This window comes from Bison bison, unplaced genomic scaffold, assembly GCF_000754665.1.
Source record: "Bison bison bison isolate TAMUID 2011002044 unplaced genomic scaffold, Bison_UMD1.0 scf7180017864093, whole genome shotgun sequence".
Lineage (NCBI taxonomy): Eukaryota > Metazoa > Chordata > Mammalia > Artiodactyla > Bovidae > Bison > Bison bison.
This window is the reverse complement of record NW_011494665.1, coordinates 971,158-971,467: the sequence shown is the minus strand read 5'-3', so window position 1 is coordinate 971,467 and position 310 is coordinate 971,158. Positions and strand designations below refer to the sequence as shown.

Here is a 310-nt window from a genome sequence, read left to right as displayed (position 1 = left end):
TGAAGGTACCATAGTTTGCTTATTCATTCACCCACCCAATTCCTTCTTTCAGCTCAATCCCGGTTTACGCGGCACCGCCCCCTTTGCTCCCTCCAAAATTGCACCCTCTTCCCTCACCCATACCCCAGCCCGGCACCGGAGCCCGCCTGTCCGGGAGGCCCCGCCTCTCGCTGTCCCCCACTTCCCTTGGCGGCTGCACTCACGCCGTGGCCCCTCTCACCGGTAAAGCCGCTTAGTGTGGAGGACCTTTGCTTCAGGCTCGCTGCTCTCCCCTGTGGGGGGGCCTTGGCTCATGATGCCCGGGCCCAGG

General features: G+C 63.2%; 1 protein-coding gene across 1 annotated transcript in view; it reads right to left on the bottom strand.

The window, feature by feature from the left end:
• The window catches only part of SMG5 (SMG5 nonsense mediated mRNA decay factor), a 27,862-nt gene extending 27,558 nt beyond the window's left edge, over positions 1–304 (bottom strand). Inside the window, exon 1 of the mRNA XM_010838237.1 lies at positions 221–304. Within this exon, the coding sequence (XP_010836539.1) occupies positions 221–294 (74 nt within the window). The 5' untranslated portion in view covers positions 295–304. The remainder of the gene's footprint in view (positions 1–220) is intronic.
• Positions 305–310: the final 6 nt, after the last annotated feature.